This window comes from Odocoileus virginianus, chromosome 17, assembly GCF_023699985.2.
Source record: "Odocoileus virginianus isolate 20LAN1187 ecotype Illinois chromosome 17, Ovbor_1.2, whole genome shotgun sequence".
NCBI classification, from domain to species: domain Eukaryota; kingdom Metazoa; phylum Chordata; class Mammalia; order Artiodactyla; family Cervidae; genus Odocoileus; species Odocoileus virginianus.
The window spans coordinates 17571657-17588258 of record NC_069690.1 but is presented as its reverse complement, the minus strand read 5'-3'; the positions used below and the strand labels follow the sequence as shown (position 1 = coordinate 17588258).

Sequence of the window (16602 nt, the reverse complement as noted above, 5' to 3'; positions counted from 1 at the left end):
TATTCAGTATGTGGGCTTTCCTGATAGCTCTGTTGGTAAAGAATCCACCCGCAATGCAGGAGACCCCAGTTAGAGTCCTGGGTCGGGAAGATCCCCTGGAGAAGGGATCCGCTACCCACTCCAGTGTTCTTGGGCTTCCTGTGTGGCTCAGCTGGTAAAGAATCCGCCTGTAATGCTGGAGACCTGGGTTCAGTCCCTGGGTTGGGAAGATCCCCTGGAGAAGGGAAAGGCTACCCATTCCAGTATTCTTGGGCTTCCCGTGTGGCTCAGCTGGTAAAGAATCCACCTGCAGTGCTGGAGACCTGGGTTCAATCCCTGGGTTGGGAAGATCCTCTGGAGAAGGGAAAGGTTACCCACTCCAGTACTCTGGCCTGGAGAATTCCATGGACTGTTACACACAGAGATAAAGAAATGGAACATATGAAAGAATTTAAGAGATGGAGGTTATAGCATGAGAAGTTCCAACATATCTAATAAATAGAGCTTAAAGAATAGTGAAGAGGTAATATTTGAAGAGACAAGAGCTGAGAATTTTCCAGGGCCGGTAAATGATATCAATCTTCAGGTTAAAGACACACTGTGTTGAGCAGAATATATAATAATTAAACCATGCCTTTTTTTGAAATGTATTTAAATATATATTAGTGTATAAGTATAAAAGTAATACTCAGAATCAGGGAGATTAGAATGGCCTTTTAATAAATTGTATTGGTACAACTGTAACAGTAAGTAACCATCTGGAAAAAGATACGCTATTTGTGAGGATAAACTCCCATAAAGAAGAACATATGGACCTTTCTCACTCATTCAAAATCAGTATACTAGGGAAAGGAAAGGTTCATAAACTGAACTCTTAAAAAAAAAATCAATAAAAACTCAAAAACTTCTGTCTAGAAAGAAAAAGGGTTAAAAACAATTCTATGGTTAATATCCCTGTCCAGTAGTTTTCTTAATGTTACCCTAAGAACCACTTTTGTGGTTCAGATAATTGGTTCAGTCACTCAGTCATGTCAGACTCTCTGCGACCCCATGGACTGCGGCACGTCAGGCCTCCCTGTCCATCACCAACTCCCGGAGTTTACTCAAACTCATGTTCATTGAGTCGGTGATGCCATCCAACCATCTCATCCTCTGTCGTCCCCTTCTCCTCCTGCCTTCAGTCTTTCCCAGCATCAGGGTCTTTGCAAATGAGTCAATTCTTCACATCAGGTGGCCAAAATATTGGAGCTTCAGCTTCAGCATCAGTCCTTCCAATGAATATTAAGGACTGATTTCCTTTAGGATGAACTGATTTGATCTCCTTGCAGACCAAGGTTCAAATAATAGCTCCTTGAAATTTTTAGTGCTTGTTACTACATTGCCCTTCAGAAAGTATGATGCTTTTAAGATATTTTGTCATTTTGTATATTTTGTCATTGTTCCAATTGTGGATTTTTGTAGATATCAGTGAACAATATAAAGTCTGTGAGTTACTGTGCTCCTTTTTCTTTCAGGCATCAAGTACATGAAAAAGAAGAGTTCAAAGCTTTGAAAACATTAAGTATTTTCTACCAAGCTGGGACTTCCAAAGCTGGGAATCCTATATTTTACTATGTTGCACGGAGGTAAGAAACACTGTTTTAGTTTCTCTTACCAGAGTTTTTAAAATGATAGAAAATGTAGAGAGACAGCAAGTTTGGTTTTTCTTGTTTGACTTTGCTAGAGTTGGAGACAAGTTTTCCTGGGAGAATGTAGCTAGTAAACAGCCATCTTGTCCCCAAATGGTGCTTCATCTATTATAAATTGCTTTTCATACTACCTGTTTCATATTTGCTTCCCTTTGTCCATCAGTTTTTTATGTCACCTACAGTGAATTAATTACAAAGAGTAAAAAAAAAAAAATCACAGTCTTTTGTTTTCTGGTGTGTTCTGTTTAAATAATATCCACAGCATGATACTGAGAAACCTTTTTTAAAATGGAAATAAAACTGGAAGAATCTGAGAACTTTTAATAATAGGCCTTGTAAGGCGACATCAGGGTGATTTAACAAATAATTCAGAGACACTGTGGGAAATGTCTGTAAAGATATGACACAAGTGACGGCCTGAAAAACTGATTGTATTTATTTGTGCTGTCTTCAGTCAAGGCTAGTTCCCAGGAAACCTTTCTGGAAATGCTCCTCCTTCACAGTAGGTCTAATGCTCACATTGCTTTCCCTGCCATTGTCTTTTCTTTCTTGCCTTATTCTGCATTCCACTGGAGAACTTGTCTGTGGTATTATTTGGTCAGTTTTCCTTCTTCCCATTTAGTGTGATGTAAACTCTTGGTAATTGAACCTTAGGGACAATGTTATATAATAGACCACTGGCTTTGGAATCTTGGGGCTGTGTTTTCTCTTAGTTCTGCTATTACACTGGGCTGTAGGAATTAATCTTTCTGAGGTTCCTGAATTTAATATAAATTGAGGAATTAGCGTCGGTAGACTTTTAATGATCATGAACAGCAAAAAAAGTTGGCAGTGGATAAGAAGTAAGGGGAGGTTGAGGAGGAGCGGCCGTGGAGAGATAAAGGGAAGGTGGGAGACTTGTCTATAATGGGATAATGCAGACAACGTTAAGCCAGGAAGTCCCAAGAACTGGGTGTTAGGGAATCAAGAGCTCAGAGAAACTTGCATTTATCCATAGCATTCCTCTTCAGTTTTGAGGAACATCTCTTCACCTTCCCGTAAGTCATCTTTCCAACTTTTACCTCAGATGCTATTTCTAAATTGCCTAAGATTTTAATTTTCTTTTGCAATTGAGATGAACCATCATCGCATACCAATCCCAATCTTTAATACCACCAGTGTATTTTGATTTTCCCTATTTTGTCTAAGTAATTAAAAGTGAGACATTGGTGAGAGAGGTAGGTAGACATGTGTCCTCCTCCCCCTTTAAATTCTTGTTAGTTTACAAGTTTCAAAGATTTCTGGAAAACCTTAAAGCTGGGTTTTTTCTCCAGGATCAGAGCGTAAGATTATATTCCTTCTCTGTGGTGGTCTGTATACTATACAAGGCCAAAGGAAAGTAGCCTGGTCCTGATGCAGACAACCTGTGAGATTAAATCAGTGGGATTTCCAAGAGAGCTATGTAATAGGATGACTTGAGTGTGCTGAGGGTTCCCAGCTCTGCTGCTTCTTAGACAAGTTAGTTTTTATGAATCTGTTTCTTCATATCTTAAAGAGGGGGAGTTGCTTAGAAAAACTATCCTGCCTACCTCTCTGATAAAGTATTTTGTGACCTATAAAGTTCTACGAACATACAGAGTATGTTTAAGGTTTTCTTTTTTGTTTGTTTGTTTTGGGGTGTGACTCTGCCAACTTCAGACTTTCTACATTTCAGTTTCCTGTTTAGACGTACAAGAGTGCCTCCTGGCTTCATTGTCACCTGGTGTGAAGCCTCGGGTCCAGGGCAGTTGAGCACATGATCACTCAGAGTAGAGCGATCCACTCTACTGTGGAGGAGTACAAAAGCAGGAGAAGGTAGTAAAGGCCTTGTCTCTGTTCAGTGAACTTTGTCAGAGAACACTTAGGTTTGACTTTTTTGATATTCCTTTGTTTTTGTGGCTTAGACTACCATGTATTAATTTATGTCTTTTGAATTATGGATTCTAGCCTCCTTACAGATAGTCCACAGACATTTTAGACTTGAAATGTCCAAAAGTTAATTCAGTGTATATTCAAATCAACTTCCTCCTTGTACCATATTCTCTTTCTCAATAGCATCACCATCCCTTCTTACTCTAGAAACCCTAATCATTTAAAATTCTTCCCTCTTTAGTTTATCCTCCTCATTATCAGTCCCCATGTCTTGATTTTAGTTGTGTCATCTAGCCAAATCAATAAAGCTGTTTTAGTAAGGGCTCAGTTTTTACAGAGAAATCATCCTTACTTTCTCAAGAAGGTGGGCCTCAGGAAAAACATGAGTTAGAGCAGGTGTAGACAGCACTTAGGTGTCCGTCAGTCCTGGAACGGACCTGTTGCCTCTTTCTTGGCTTCACATTCAGCTCTCTCTCATGATTTTCCTCTTTCTCTCTCGCTTCAGCATTAACCCTAGCTAGTCCTTCATTACCTTAGTACTTCACAGCTCAGATTCCAGAAAGAACGTGGTTAAGCTATAGATACCTGTTTAGCAATGCTGCTGTGTCCTGGCCAGCCAGTGGATTCCTGGCTGCCCCTAAGTCAGGTACTTCTCCTAGCCCAGTAGTCATGTGATGCGAAATAACCTCCTAGTGCTATTCGTTTATCAGGAGATGTCCTAAGGTATGTGTTTTTTATTTTTTTTTAATTGGATCTTAATGGCTTAATTTTAGGTACTTTGGAAATGTCTTTTGAATTCATTTTCCCCCACTGCCATTACTAAGACTCCCTTATTAGCTTTAACCTGTACTAATCCAGCATTATTCTCCTACTCCCTAAACCCCACATAACTACTTCCAGGTCATCTTAACATTGCTTCTGGAGGCAGTTCCAGTTCAAATCTAATCCTGTCTCTATTTGTTAAGTAGCACCATTGAGTCCCTGAATAAAGTCCAGATTCATGTCAAGTCAGGCATAATGGTTGCTTCGTAATTTTGACCTAATTTAGTTTTCAGTCTTTTCCTTCTATTCTCTCCTGTATACCTTTGAAGCTAACCTGTAACAAAGTCCCATAAATACAAGGACAGTTGTTGTTGCTGTTCAGTCACCCAGTCATGTCTGACTCTTCACGATCCCATGGACTGCAGCACATCAGGCCTCCCTGTCCTTCACCATCTCCTGGAGTTTGCCCAAGTTCATGTCCATTGTTGCAGCATTATTTATAGTGGCAAATATATATGTAAATATATATATATATAGGTTTGTATCAAAAGGAAATTGTTGAATAAAAAATTATACATCTGTATTATGGAATAATATGCAATGTGTTAAGTCTGTTTTTGCTTGTTATATGTAACAGAAATGAAATTTACACTTGTGTAAACCAGAAGGCATATCAGTTGGTAGATGTACCCAAGGAGAGCAAGAGATGGACTGGCTTCTTGCATGACTGTATGTAGGGCTTGGAACAGTATCATCTGGAGAACATCTGTCCTTTCTTTGTGTTGATTTTATTCCCAGGCAGCTCTTCCTAAGCTATACCCAGTGGTGGTTTGTGTTCTCCCAGCTTAACAACCCAGTGAAAAACGCTTCTTTCCCAGTAGTGACAGCCAAAGTACTAGTCTTATTGGCCTGAGTCACCTGCCAATTCCTAAGGCATTCACTATGGAGAGGGGGATGGAATTTCTTGGTATCTAGGTCTGAGTCATATGCCCATCCCTAGAGCTTACTGGTGAAGGCAGCTTAAACAGCATGAACTGAAAGGGTGAGGGGAGGGGATGGGAGCAGGGTTTCCCAAAGGGAAATTGGACTGCCAATATCAGAATGAGGAAAAGTGGATTCTGAGCTGGCAAAAGTAACAGAAAGTTCCTCTAATGCAGCTTTAAAAATATCCAGAAAAGTGACTTCCGACATTTATCACGCAAGATGAAGAGGAATATGGGTGTGTTTGTGAACAGGCATATGATATGTACAGACTGACAAATCTGTGAAAGTACACATTAAACTGTTCACATTGGTGTTCTCCATAGAGGATCAGTTACAGTATTTCTATTATATATCTCTGTTGTTTGACTTGTTGCCAGGAACACATATTATTTTTGTCAGAATAATTAAAACTATAAAACCTAAAAGTGCAATGAAGAGTTTTCCTCTTAGGTGTATTGAGATACCTGGCAATTGCTTTTTGGGTGTTAGTAGTAATAATGACAACAGCTAAAATTTCCTGAGTGCTTTCTCTGCCTTAGGCAGACTGTGCATATTATATACTTTTTCATTTAACCCTTAAAATAACCTGCTGAGGTATTATTATTGCCAATGACTGACTGACTTATAAACTGAAATTTAGAGACAGTGTTAGTCATTCACAAATCTAGCTATCAAACATATCTCCAGACCCTATATGGGGGTTATAAAAATTTAACATGGGGGTGCTAAATAAAAATTTCAGGGTAGAGCCTAATCTATCTAACAGACACCCCAAGTGATTCATTTGAAGTAAGTTTATTACCAGTTTGTTTGGGAGTTTCACTGGGTTGGGTATTAAACTCAAGGTAGCACAACTAGTAAGAATCAGAGTTGTTCATACATGGTTATTACCACTGTTAAAATTAAATACTAGGTTTTTAGGTTAAATAAATCTTTGTAGACCAGCATGAAAATCTCACCAGTAATTATGGGGTATATTTCTGTAAGGAAGAATTCTGAATTCTAGGCATCAAATTGACAAATGACCATTTGCAATAAAAGACAGAAGTTTATACAAAGTAAGCTAACTCTGTCATTGGAGCAGCTGTAGTCTATACTTTGAACTTTAGCAGAATTGCAATCTTTTTTTATTGTAACAGCGTATTATTATTACACATTTATGGAATATGGTGACAGGTGTATTGTTTTGTAGAGCACTATAGTTTATCCTTTTGTCTATTTAATAAAAAATAAATTCAGAATAACACATGCCACTCCTCAATCCCTGTCCCCAATCCCCTGTCCTTTTCTCACACACACATGCACGCACGCACGCACACACATACAGAAGCATGCTTTTGTTAAATGTTACCAGCATAATTTCTTCTCTTATACCTTTAATGTAAAAACCCAAGTTGCAACTCAGTTTTGCAGACATTTAAAACGCAGAGCATTTTGCCTTTTTTTAGCATTTATAAGGAAGGAAGCCATCATATTAAGGTAGTGATTAAACTTACACAATTAAAATTTGCAAACAACCAAATTAAGCTAGGGTGATGGTAATGCACTCAGAAGTGAACTGAGATAAATGTGGTTTCCCAGTGCGCTTGTTGCCATTTGGTGGATACGGTGAACTGAGAGCAGCGCAGACAGCCCACGTCCACTCCAGCCTAGGCACGCAGACACAGCAGAAAGGCAACGAAGAAAAGAACGGGAGTGCTGTCCGCCGCACTCAATGTGCTGCCACCGTTTTTTGTATTCTTGGTTGTAGCTACACTTTCTGTGCTCATGGTTGTGGCTGCACTTTGCATATTCTTGGTTGTGGCTGCACTTTTCATATTCTTGGTTGTAGTTACATTTTTTGTACTCGTGGTTGTGGCTACAGTTTTCATATTCTTGGTTGTGGCTACACTTTCTGTATTCATGGTTGTGGCTATCGTTGAGGTCACTTCCGTATTCTTTGTTGCCTTGGGATCCAGAGATGTTTGGAGCTTTGGAGTTGTGTTGGAATTTGTGGTTGTTTGAGAACTTAGGCTGGTATCCGTTGGCATTGCTGTGGTTTTCCGCAAAGTGACATCAGCAAACAGTAGGAGCAGCATGAATAATAACTTGAACATCATTTTCCTGTTTCAAAATAATTATAGAAAATTAATCTAACACTTGGATCATAAACACATGTAAGAACTTGCATTTTTAAAAGTGATGCTGAGGAGGGAAGGGGAATGAAGAAAACCTTATCTTAGTACGAGGAAAATGCCAACCTTGGTTTAACACATAGTTTTTAAGATAAAAGGAAATTCAGAAATGATCAATATCAACTCTTTCATTTTACAGATGGGGTCAGATGTTGCTTCTCGGCCTTTTGGCTAAGATCAAGTGCAGATGGGCTCAGACAAAGGGCATAGTTTGCCTGAGGATGCATATCTAAACATGACTAGAAAAAAAAAAGATAAATAAAAATGACCACAACTAGAACTTGAGTCTGAGTCTTAGTCTAGTGTTCTTTAGTAGATGGGGACTATGAAGACATATTATAGACATATACAAAAAGTTTACTAGTAAACCATTTTTAAAGTAAGGCTAATTTTTTTTTATCCTATCTTCAAATCTAATGGTTTGCCATGATTGAGAAAAAGCAGCTAGCCCATGTTGAACATAGTTAACTGTTCTTTTTTTTTTTAACTTAAAGCTCAAACTTTGAAATCTAATATATGCTAAATTTACATTTGGTTCTAATATGTAACTGAGAAAATTTCAATTTAATATTACCTTTTGACGTTTTTGTTTTTGAAGAATAAGGCTTCAGGCTTTCTGCAGTGTCCTATGGGGAATCTAATTTCTTACTCACTGTGTGCTATTTAAATAGAATTAGTGAGTAAGTCACGTGTTATAAACTTGACCTGGTATTTTTGCTTTGGAAATAGCCTATTGAGTGCTTTCCAAACTGGTGCAAACAGACTGTGGCAGAAATGGACAAATGCAAATAAAGTCTTGTCACTATGTAAAAGAACCCTGTGAATACCACTTTGTTATTCCTCTTACCCATGTTTGGCATTAGCAAATGTCTTCATTGGATTGAACTAACTGCAGGAATATACTCTTTGCCTACTGTGATTATCATGACTTAAAATTGAGTAAGTATATTAGAGACAGATTTTTTTTTCTTAAAATATATTGTATATATGTTTAGAGGGTAGTTTTTGGCTAGGATTATATTGGAAGTTTTCAAAATAATTCAAGAATATAGCTTTCTAGAGGTTCTAGAGTTCTAGTAAATAATTATTCTATTAGAAAAGAGGTTAAACTTTATTAATATAAAGCTAAATAGAAAAGAAGTGCATGTGAAAATGATACTTTTCATATTGAGTTTGCAGAGTTTTTTTTTTTTTTAGTACATTCAGTTGCTCACGTTGAAGCACATGGAGTGAATTCTTCAAAGGAATTTCATCTTTTGGTCACTGCTTTTCCCTAATGAGTGTTGCACAGGGAAGTTGGGTTGTGTTGTGCTAATGTTTTCATCACATTAGCTGACTCTTTAAAAATTGCAGGGCTGTGAACAATTGTGTTGACATACAAGGAAATTGCTTCATAAATGGCAGAAGTACAAGTCAGTACATGTTTCTGTCTTGTTTTACTTTGCTTGTTTTACTTCACTTTACTTTGAAGGTTTCTTTTTCCTCCTGAATAAATAGAACCAGTGCTTGCTAAATCTTAATTTATATTAGGTACGTATAGTATAAAGAGTATAAATCTTATTTATATTAGGTACCTAGTATAAAGAGTATAAATCTTATTCATATTAGGTACAAACCTCTATTAAATTGAAAGTTTGTATGATCAGACCCAAGAAGTAAACATAAAAAGCCTCTTAGCAACCAGAGTAGATATTATAAATCAGAGCACTAAGATAATGCATATGTAAGTTTTTATTGATGCTTCAAATGCCTCAATCTCAACTTACTTAAAATTTTAAATTCAACATTTTTTCTTTTCCTGTTCTTACACACAGATGTATCTTTCTCAAATTAACTATATCACTACCTTTGATTTTTTGTTTTCTTCTTACTGATCTTAAGCTGCCCACGCCTTTGATGATAATTAAGTAAAATTAAAATTTCTGAACTCTCCAGCACTTAAATGCTCCCCCCCAAAAAAGAAGTCATTTTCCATTATTCATGCCTTTAAGTACCCCCACTTCTTTATCTTTGTGCAGTCTCCCCCATCTGCCCAGAGTATTTCTTCCTCATTCAAAATTCCATTCTTCTTTAAGGGTCTAACTCTGATGGCAGCATCTTTTTATGTGAGCCTTTCTTAATTCTATACTTTCAAATCAGACATTTTAGGACTTCGTATGTCTAGAACATATATCAGACTCTTTTTACTCTAATGTATCCCTCTGGCTTTCTTGTGATCAGGTACAACCTCTTCTTTGTACCTTCTGGCACAGTGAGTACTTGTACAGAGTAGTGTACAACAAACACTGGAATTTATTGAAATATATCATCTTTGTTTCTTCATGGGGGAGGACTGATATCATTAATGATTTCTAAAATAATAGACATTTGCTCATTTACAGCTTTCCCTACATCATAAGCATAAATTTGCAACTCAGAGGCCTGAGTTTAAGTCCCCTCTCTACTTTCTGACTTCTCTTTTGAGAGGATTTCTTACTTATATGATGTGGGTTAAAAGTGCATTCACATCATTTACCTATGTAAAGTAACAGAAATTCAACCAAGTAAGTTTTAAAGATCTAATTGGTTTTATTGAACAGTTAATGAATTGGACAGCATCCCGTCTAATAAGTAGAGAAGAGCTCCAGAGGATTATGGAAAGAGAAAGTTTTTAAAGGCAAGACAAGGAAATCATAAAAAATTATTTCAAGCTTAAGTAACTTACGTGGGGGCTGAAAAGGGTCTGTCTATGTGGCTGATTATCTCATCTTCCTTTTGAGTACGGAAATGATTAACTCATTGGTGCTGACCAGAAGATTCCACTGGTTAGGACTACATTCCTGGAGAAGGTTGTAACTGCAGTTAGATTTGATATTAAGTCTTGATTTTAACACGTGACTCCATTTTGGGCAGATTGTTTCTCTTTTTTCCTCCAATAGTGTGTAGTAGCAAGTAACTTTTCAGTGTGGACAGTTATGTTTCAAAAAGATATTTGGAAGCTTCCTGAGAAAGTGTATATGCACATGTGCAAAAACAAACTATTGTTATCTTAGACTTAACTGTGAGTATCTTAGAATTGTACATAAGTACTTCTACAGTAGAATATCAGTCTCTTCACTGTAGGAATCTAATACCAGAAAAAGAACAGATTTCTCCTTAGTTGGAAAATACATGTTTTGAGAAGTATCTGTCTCCCAGTATTCCCTCCTTCTCTTTATTAAATAGAAAGCTAAACATCAGTCTTCATTTCTGCCTGTTTATAACCACATGCATCTGATTAATCACTAAGTCTTGTTGATTCTGCTTCAAAAAAATTGTTATACTTTATCCTTACATTGTTGTACTTTATCCTTTGACTGTGTGGATCACAGCAAACTGTGGAAAATTCTTAAAGAGATGGGAATACCAGACCACCTTAACTGCCTCCTAAGAAATCTGTATGCAGGTCAAGAAGCAAATTAGAACCAGACATGGAACAACGGACTGGTTCCAAATCAGGAAAGGAGTACATCAAGGTTGTATATTGTCACTCTGCTTATTTAACTTATATGCAGAGTATATCTTGCGAAATGCCAGACTCGATGAAGCACAAACTGAAATCAAGATTGCCAGGAGAAATATCAATAACCTCAGATATGTGATGACACCACCCTTATGGCAAAAAAGCGAAGAACTAAAGATACTCTTGATGAAAGTGAAAGAGGAGAGTAAAAAAGCTACCTTAAAACTCAACATTCAAAAAACAAGGATCATGGCATCCAGTCCCATCACTTCATGGCAAATAGGTGGGGAAATAATGGACACAGTGACAGACTTTATTTTGGGGGGGCTCCAAAATCACTGCAGATGGTGACTACAGCCATGAAATTAAAAGATGCTTGCTCCTTGAAAGAAAAGCTATGACCAACCTAGACACCATATTAAAAAACAGAGATATTGCTTTGCCAGCCGAAGTCCATCTAGTCAAATTATGGCTTTTCCAGTAGTCTTGTATGGATGCGGGAGTTGGACTCTATAAAGAAAGCTGAGCACCGAAGAATTGATGTTTTTGAACTGTGATGTTGGAGAAAACTCTTGAGAGTCCCTTGGACTACAAGGAGATCAAGCCAGTCCATCTTAAAGGAAATCAGTCCTGAATATTCATTAGAAGGACTGATGCTGAAGCTAAAACTCCAATACTTTGGCCACCTGATGCGAAGAACTGACTCATCTGAAAAGACCCTGATGCTGGGAACGATTGAAGGCAGGAGGGAAGGGGGCAGCAGAGGATGAGATGGATGGATGGCATCACCGATTCTATGGACATGAGTATGAGCACGCTCTGGGAGTTGTTGATAGACAGGGAAGCCTGGTTTACTGCAGTCTATAGGGTTGCAGAGAGTCAGACAAAACTGAACTGAACTGATCCTTACCTTACAGACTGAATGGGTAGTTTTATCAATTATCCAAGCAGGGATTAGCAAGCTTATTTGTCAAAAGACTAGGTAATAAATATTTTAAGCTTTACAAGCCACATAAAGCTTTTCTTTTTTTCTTGTTTTTGTTTTGTTTTGATTTTGGTTTTTTAAACAAAAAGAACCATTCTTACCTTGCAGGTCACACAGAAACAGGCTGCAAGTAGCATGTCACTGGACACTAGTTTGCTGCATTCTAATCTAGGCTGTTGACAATATAAATATTACATATATGTAATCATTCAGTGATAGTGTTAAGGCTAATCTCCAGTTTTAATTATGGATACACACGACTATAGTTTAAAGGAAGAAGACGATTTAATAATAGTGATTAGAGTTGGAGTCCTGAATTGAGCCAGAAGATTTCTCGAGTGGTTTTGTTTCCTGTGATCCTTAGTTTATAGAAGTATAGTGGCCTTGGGCGTTAGGAAACAAGGCTTTGGTTTACTCAACAAAGATGATGTAGTGATTGATACATAGTGAATAATTTGGTAGTTATGACTTGACAGTACTTAAAAAGAAGCAATTAGTGGCTGCAATCCATCTATTGCTATGAAAACAGTACAGTTATCTTATATTGATTGATTATATTTTTAATCAACTGTGGCTCACCTCTTTTAGTGTAAATATATAAGCCTTGAAAGGAAATAATCCTGAGATATGTTTATGAGGCTTGATATTATGAAACAACATATAAAAATTCTAAAACAAGCATCTAACGGTAAATGTATCCAAGTGAATGTTGTTCCCTTCAGAAGAGTCACTGTTGTAGGTGAGGTACTTCCTTTAAACCCTGATGCTTTTGAGCGCACATTTTAAGAGAAGTACATTTTTGGAAGTGTAGTATGTTCTATGTAAATGTGGTTGGAAAATCTTCATTCTTGAAAGTTTTTGGTAAAGCAAAATGTCATTTAGTAATATTTTTGCTTAAAATGATTTTTTCTTGTGTTATATATAAACTGGCTTGTAGTAATATTTGAAAGAAAGGCCCCAAAGGTGTTTTCACTAATGACAGCCTCATTGGAATAAGAGCTTAACTACTCAAATATGACTGCTTTGAAGAAAAATATAAAGAAATTTAGACATGTGTTATTTGTATTTAGAATTATAATCAGTTTATCATATCATCATAGTTAATATAGGAAGATGTTTTACTAGTTTCAGGTGACTCCTTCATTCTTTGATTACTTTTACTATGTTTTAAAGAGGCTTTAGCCTTTACAGTATGTTTCTTAAGTTCATGTTTAATGTCCTACAGCTTTTTAAAAAAAAGTTCAATATCAGGGCAAGAGACTCATAACACATTATCAAAGTACACTTTGTTAAGCAAGAAAGATTTCCAATTGTAGAAAAGCCATACCGTGAAGAATACTAGAGCCTGTAAATAGATGGAATTATTTTTGAACATGTATCACCTTTCCTTAATTATTTGTCATCGGCACGAGGAAATACAACGGAGCATCTCGTGGTTAGGTGATAGAGCCGGTGGGTAGCTGTGGCTGTGTGCCAGTTACTCTGACGCTATACAGTGTCTTGGGGCAGCAGTGGTCACTGAGGCTTTGGTTGGCAAGCAAAGGCCTTCCCAGTGGTTATTGTGGTGTATGGCATCTTTATTTTTCCTTAGTGATGTTTTGTTTTTTTTCTTTGTCAATGAAAAGCCATTAAATCTTAGTTTATTTTCTATTGAGGCAAGCATTTGACAGGCATTTGAATTCCCTCAGCCTTCCAAAAGTGTTCTCTTTGTTTGAACTGTGACTATGGGCAACAGAATAACACAAAGTGAAAAACTGCATTTCCTGGTATTGAGTATTTCATCAGATTTATTTGACATTTGGCTTTGAGATACCCATTTGAAATTCAGATGTCTAATTTTTCTTACTGATAAATTTTATTTCCATATATAAATGAATAAATAACAAACCTTATAAATTATTTAAAGTGTAATGAAAGAGGATAGGTACATGAGGAATTATATGCCACTTTGGGTTCAGTCATCTCTAACCTTTTTAATTACCAAGAATCTCTTATATAAGGCATAGGAGTAATATTTAAAATATTTATGTAGCACCTACAAAATGCCCTAATGTACATGATTTAATCTATTATTTAAAATGCCTATCTGGAATACATGTTATTTAGATTTTTACCAGAGGACACATTTAATCATTTACCCAAGATAAGACTATTGGTCTTTCTACTCATGCTGTTTCTACTAAATCACAATGTACTTTAAATAGTCTTAGAATTGTTTTAATTAGGAAAAACTATAGTTTTGCTGTTTTTAATGAGTGTTTGTATGTGTATGTTTAATTTCTGTGCTTTGATTTCATCAATAACTTCCAACAAATTCACAATATCAGGCCATGGTTTATAGAAAAGATAAATGGATGTATTGAGCATATGTCTCAACTGGTTCCTGAACATGCTTAACAGAGTTGAGGCTGTTGAACCAAAATGACATTTCTTGAAAGACAAGCTTCTTAAAAACTTCACTTGTATCAGTTTTAAAAGTGTGAAGGAAACTAACCTGCTTAACACATTATTAACACCTTGAGGTGGCTTTTTATTTTTTTCTATTTCCTTGATTTCCCTTGAGCAATCTACTTGTACTAAATTGTTCACAGGTAACAGAACTAACCTTCCTCTGGAATTGTTCCAGAGGTAAGTCCCCAGTACCTAAAACTAATTTCTTATGTGACAAATAGCAGCCTAGCCAAATCATCCTTCATTTATAACTTTTCTTTCATCTCTGTTTTGTCTGGACTTTGAAGCTGTGGCGTTGACCTGTTGTAAGAAACTTCGGCTCTAGAATAAGAAAGACTTGGAAGTTTGACTTGGTCTGTCTTAAGTAGGTTATTGTTAGCCCATCAGAGTCATATCTTTGTTCTATATTAATTCTTTTATTTAATAACTTCAGATCAAGTTCCCCCCAAAAAAACTCCTAGCAGGAGGTAATATCTAAACTGAAATAAAGAGGATGAATAAGGTTTGCCAGGGAAAGCAGAGGAAAAGGAATGTGGCAGCAAGAACATGCAGAATTTCTGAGAGCCTAGTGGCAAGAGAGAGTATGATGAATTATAGGGATAGAAAGATGTTTTGTTTGAACTATATAGTGCGATGGAGTTGGAAGTTTTTAAGATGGCACTATAAAGGGAAGCAAGGGCTTGATCATACATATTAGTAAGCTATTAAGAATTTAGATTTTATTCTGAGACACAACTTCAACAGTACATGAACCATGAACTTCCAGATGTTCAAGCTGGATTTAGAAAAGGCAGAGGAACCAGAGATCAAATTGCCAACATCTGTTGGATCATCGAAAAAGCAAGAGAGTTCCAGAAAAACATCTGCTTTATTGACTAAGCCAAAGCCTTTGACTGTGTGAATCACAACAAACTTTGGAAAATTCTTCAAGAGATGAGAATACCAGACCACCTGACCTGCCTCTTGAGAAACCTGTATGCAGGTCAGGAAGCAACAGTTAGAACTGGACATGACCAACAGACTGGTTCCAAATAGGGAAAGGAGTACGTCAAGGCTGTATATTGTCACCCTGCTTATTTAACTTATATGCAGAGTGCATCATGAGAAACGATGGACTGGATGAAGCACATGCTGGAATCAAGATTGCCAGGAGAAATATCAGTAACCTCAGATACATGATGACACCACCCTTATGGCAGAAAGCAAAGAAGAACTAAAGATCCTCTTGATGAAAGTGAAAGAGGAGAGTAATAAAAGCTGGCTTAAAACCCAACATTCAGAAAACTAAGATCATGGCATCTGGGCCCATCACTTCATGGCAAATAGATGGGGAAACAATGGACACAGTGACAGACTTTATTTTTGGGGGGCTCCAAAATCACTGCAGATAGTGACTGCAGCCATGAAATTAAAAGATGCTCCTTGGGCTTCCCTTGTGGCTCAACTGGTAAAGAATCTGCCTGCAATGCAGGAGACCTGGGTTCAATCCCTGGGTTGGGAAGATCCCCTGGAAAAGATGCCCCTTACAAAAATAAATAAATAAAAGATGCTCCTTGGAGAGAAAGCTATGACCAACCTAGACAGCATGTTAAAAAACAGAGACATTACTTTGCCGACAAAGGTCCGTCTAGTCAAAGCTATGGTTTTTCTGATAGTCATGTATGGATGTGAGAGTTGGACTATAAAGAAAGCTGAGTGCTGAAGAACTGATGCTTTTGAACTATGGTGTTGGAGAAAACTCTTGAGAGTCCCTTGGACTGCAAGAAGATCAAACCAGTTAATCCTAAAGGAAATCAGTCATGAATATTCATTGGAAGGACTGATGCTGAAGCCGAAACTCCAGTCCTTTGGCCACCTGATGTAAAGAACGGACTCACTGGAAAAGACCCTTATGCTGGGAAAGATTGAAGGTAGGAGGAGAAGGGCACGCCAGGATGAGATGGTTAGATGGTATCACCGACTCAATGGACATGAGTTTGAGCAAGTTTTGGGAGTTAGTGATGGACAGGGAAGCCTGGTGTGCTGCAGTCCATGTGATTACAAAAAGTCAGACACGACTGAGCGACTGATCTGACTGACTGACTGAGGCACAGACAACTGTTGAAGATTTTTGGTGTCTTTTTGTTGCTGTTTTTAGGAGAGAAAGAGCTTATCTGGTTAGATTTGCTGGAGAACAGTCCGAGCAACAATTAACCATGTAGAGCTAAC

General features: G+C 37.3%; 1 protein-coding gene and 1 long non-coding RNA gene across 10 annotated transcripts in view; one reads left to right on the top strand and one right to left on the bottom strand.

The window, feature by feature from the left end:
* Positions 1 to 16602, top strand: part of NF1 (neurofibromin 1) — a 233396-nt gene that overhangs the window by 139367 nt on the left and 77427 nt on the right. For all 9 annotated transcript variants that reach the window (XM_070478737.1, XM_070478736.1, XM_070478738.1 and 6 more), the window contains one exon: positions 1494 to 1604. In XM_070478737.1, coding sequence (XP_070334838.1) covers positions 1494 to 1604 — 111 coding nt within the window. The remainder of the gene's footprint in view (positions 1 to 1493; positions 1605 to 16602) is intronic.
* Positions 6736 to 8220, bottom strand: LOC110132213 (uncharacterized). Its single transcript, XR_002312399.2, has 2 exons — positions 8052 to 8220; positions 6736 to 7406 (listed from the first exon to the last, which is right to left on the bottom strand). It is a non-coding gene; the product is annotated as an uncharacterized lncRNA (long non-coding RNA).